The 4,026-nt window shown below is 46.7% G+C and overlaps 1 protein-coding gene across 1 annotated transcript; it reads right to left on the bottom strand.

Moving 5' to 3' along the window:
* On the bottom strand, positions 1 to 3,551 carry DYNLT2B (dynein light chain Tctex-type 2B). Its single transcript, XM_028731893.2, has 5 exons — positions 3,366 to 3,551; positions 1,782 to 1,915; positions 1,512 to 1,581; positions 695 to 758; positions 1 to 485 (listed from the first exon to the last, which is right to left on the bottom strand). The coding sequence occupies exons 1-5, from the start codon at positions 3,488 to 3,490 to the stop codon at positions 438 to 440; spliced, it is 441 nt and encodes a 146-aa protein (XP_028587726.1). The 5' UTR covers positions 3,491 to 3,551; the 3' UTR covers positions 1 to 437.
* Between the last annotated feature and the right edge of the window lie 475 nt (positions 3,552 to 4,026).

Here is a 4,026-nt window from a genome sequence, read left to right as displayed (position 1 = left end):
TTAATATTATGGAGTGCATTTATACAATTCTCAGTGAGATTTTAACATATTCATTCAAATAGACTGGGATGCAGCACGAGTTTAGCATTTGCAGCAGACTTAATGAATCTGCAACCAGAAATTTCAATTGTTTGTAATGGTTGTAACCAGATGGGTCTCATTAGGCAGCAATCACAGAAAAAATGTTGCAAGTAAATATAGGGTCGAAGTTGGCAGGAAATTCTCCAGTACAAATCTTATTGAAAGGAACAGAAGCTGTGTAAGAGAAGTATCTCATTTTTTTCAGTGGGGCTTGTGCAGAAAACTCTAGCTATATACAAAGCAGCAGCAGAAATACATCATAAAAGCATCAAGTAGAAAATGTATTTTGTAAACGGGAGTGTCCATCCTCAAAAATATATTGGAAACAGTGATCTTCTCTGAACTTTTCACCAGCGTCAGTAGAAGAAACAGCCAAAGGCAACCACCACACAGAAGAGGGTGTCCTGCAGAAATGACAAGGAGAACACCTCCGTGAGCGAAAACGACCTCAGAGGCAAACGAATTCATGACTTTGGGAATCTGGTGCAGTAACAAGCATGATGGAAATTTTCTTCTGCGATTTTTGTAGGTTTTACACATGAAAACATCAGGACACACGGTTTTTAAGCAGCCTTCAATGGGTGATGCATGGCAAAAGCATCAAATCACTTACATTCATGAAAATATCCTGAGCGTAGTTGTCTGTGTCTGAATCCCAGAAGCACCGTGCAGCCATGCTGAAGAAACAAATGAGGAACCGTCCATTGACAAAGAAAAACATCAGTTGGTGATAATCAGCCACATTTCGAGACTGTTCATTCCCTTGATACGCTGAAAATGCTTCCCCAAAATCCCCCCCGGGGTGGGGACCAACAGGGATAGAAAGGTTGATCCCAAACAAGAAGAGGACAATTTGGTTGAACATAATGAGGTCATTGGGCTTGCGGAACAAATTTGCTTCTGCAATGGAACTTCTCTTCCCTCTCCTCTCCCTTGCATGCCTACAAAATTTACTCTGGAGGGCTGCGGGATCCCTCAGAATAGATTTGGGGGCATGCAGGGGGTGGAGAGGGAAAGTTCAGTTGTGTGAGTGGAAGCTGTTTTGCAGGCAACCCAAAGCCTCCAGCTCTGTGGTGGTGAAGCCCAGAAGAACCATCTGGAGACAAAAAGAGTGAGGACAGGCATGGAAACCCTCTAGGTGAAGTGAAGGAAGGGAGAGTTACCCACACCAAACATGCTATTACTACAAAGGTGTTTAATTTGCTCTGAATGTTGGGGGTGTGCTGTGCAAGTCAGAATACATTAAGTCCCCAGAGGAATTGTGTAAATTTGGCAATTGTAGAATGCTTGGGATAAATATGAACCCTCAGATTTCACAATTTACAAAGGCACACACACACACACACACACACAACAACAACAACAACCCACAGTGCAAAGTATTAAGAAATGTGAATGATTTGGTGGGAAGGGAGGGAAGCCTAACTTACTTAACTCCTTCGCCTCTCTGTTCTCCGATCACCACTTGCACCACCATTTTATACCGGTGAAAACCTTTCTCTAGAAAGAAAGATGGGGAAGAAAAACGACTGGGGAAAATTGAAAGATTTCACACCTGTATATTGTCACATCATATGTTTGATCAGATGGAAGAACATCAGCAAGGGTGTGTGTGTGTGCCCAAGAGAGAGAAAGGGTGGGTGAGTTGGGCAGGAAGATATAGGAAGAAAAAGGCAATTACTCTTGGCACATGCTCTTACCTTTTAACTTTTCCAAGATTGTCTCTGATAAGGATTTGGTGAGCTGTGGGATCTCTTCAGGGTTGTACTGTACACTGGCCAGCTCCTCTTTTAACACCTCATGGATACAATCTTTCACCGTAGAAGGGCGGAATCTAATAGGAAAGAATGGCATACAGTTATATCTCCCCTCCATCAGTATAACAAATAACTGGAGTCTGGGATTTCTGATTTGTGACAACTCCCAAACTTCAGGCGTACATCTTTGAGAGGATTCACACTCAGTTTACATCTTCACATGGTTTAAGCCTTCAGGGGCTGTACCACTTGAGAATACAGGTGTGAAGAAGGGCCTTGACTGATGGCATTCCTATACAACAAATGAACAGACACCCAGCACATGGGAAAACAATTAAGTATCAGGTCATGGCTGGACGGCTTAGGATGCAGGATATGTGCTGATGCTCAGTAGTTCAGGGACTGGGAACTAAATGTATGCCAGCTTCAAGTCAACATAAGAAAGGATCTGAAAGTTCTTGAAAATACAGTGGTACCTTGGTTTCAAACTTAATCCGTTCCGGAAGTCAATTCCAATAGCAAGGTGCACTTTCCCATAGAAAGTAATGCAAAATGGATTAATCCGTTCCAGACTTTTAAAAACAACCCCCAAAACAGCAATTTAACATGAATTTTACTATCGAATGAGATCACTGAGCCATAAAATGAAAGCAATAAGCAATGTACAGTGGTACAGACCCTTCAGGTTACAGACTCTGCTAACCCAGAAATAGTACCTCGGGTTAAGAACTTTGCTTCAGGATGAGAACAGAAATTGCACGGCAGTGGCATGGCGGCAGCGGGAGGCCCCATTAGCTAAAGTGGTACCTCAGGTTAAGAACAGTTTCAGGTTAAGAACGGACCTCCAGAAAGAATTAAGTTCTTAACCCAAGGTACCACTGTACTGCAGTCACACAATCAATCAATCAGTAGCTGAACTGGGTGCCACACAGTCACAAAAACAAAAATGCAAAATACATAGCAAAAACAGAAAGACCTCAGCTTAACACTCAAATTGGAGAATGTTCGGCTCCCCAAAAAAGTTCTCAGACCGGAACACTGATTTCCGGGTTTGCAGTGTTTGGGTTCCAAGTTGTTTGATTACCAAGGTGTTTGAGAAACAAGGGACCACTGTACCTCGGGTTAAGAACTTAATTCGTTCTGGAGGTCCGTTCTTAACCTGAAGCACCACTTTAGCTAATGGGGCCTCTCGCTGCTAGTGCTCCGCAGCTGCACGATTTCTGTTCTCATCCTGAAGCAAAGTTCTTAACCCGAGGTACTATTTGTGGGTTGGCGGAGTCTGTAAGCTGAAGCGTCTGTAACCCGAGGTACCACTGTAAGGGGATCGAGGGGGATTTGTAGCCCCTGGAAGAGTGATGCGTGTCGGCCTCCAAAGGGGGATGGAGAACCTGGTGGGATCCAGATGTCGTTGGACCCAGCACTTGCCGCCTTGCCGCCTTGGGAGTGAATAAGGGAGCGAAGGAGCCCATTTCCCCCTATGTCTGTTTTGTTTTTGCCGGCCCCTCCCCCCCCCTCCCGGCCACTGACTTGTGCTGGAAGGCGGGCCGCAGGCTGTAGGTGCGGGCCGGACCCGAGACGCTGTGGGGCCTGGGACTGCGCCGCGGAGTCGCCTCCCGCGGAGACAACGGGGTCGGCGCCGGAGACTCCTCCATGGCAACTCCCGCCGCCCGCTGGGGAGAAGCAGGCGCGCGTCGCCTTGACAACGGCCCATTTCCGCTTCCGGCGCCGCAGAGAGCCAAAGGAATTCCTAGAGAGGTCTCAACGACGGCCTATTTCCAGTTCTGGCGCAGCGGAGCTCCAAAGAAATTCCTAGAGAGGTCTTGGCGCATTTCCGTTTCTGGAGCAGCAGAGCTCCAAATAAATTCCTAGAGAGATCTCGACGACGGCCCATTTCCGCTTCTGGCGCCGCAGAGCTCCAAAGAAATTCCTAGAGGGGTCTGGGCACATTTCAGTTTTCGGAGCAGCAGAACTCCAAAGAAAGTCCTAGAGAGGTCTCGACAACGGCCTATTTCCGCTCCTGGCGCCGCAGAGATACGGTCAGCTCTACAGTAAACCTTGACTCCACGCCACTTCCGCTTCCGGCACCACAGAGCTAGACAACTATAGAGAAGCCCATGGAGTGGGACTGCTTTAAAAAACCCATAGTGAAAGGGTGGGCGAGGGACTTTTAGCCCTGAGAGCTGGACCA

The sequence above is a fragment of the Podarcis muralis genome, chromosome 6 (assembly GCF_964188315.1).
Source record: "Podarcis muralis chromosome 6, rPodMur119.hap1.1, whole genome shotgun sequence".
Taxonomy (NCBI): domain Eukaryota; kingdom Metazoa; phylum Chordata; class Lepidosauria; order Squamata; family Lacertidae; genus Podarcis; species Podarcis muralis.
Note: the sequence above shows the minus strand (reverse complement) of the source record. Positions and strands in the feature narration are given on the sequence as shown.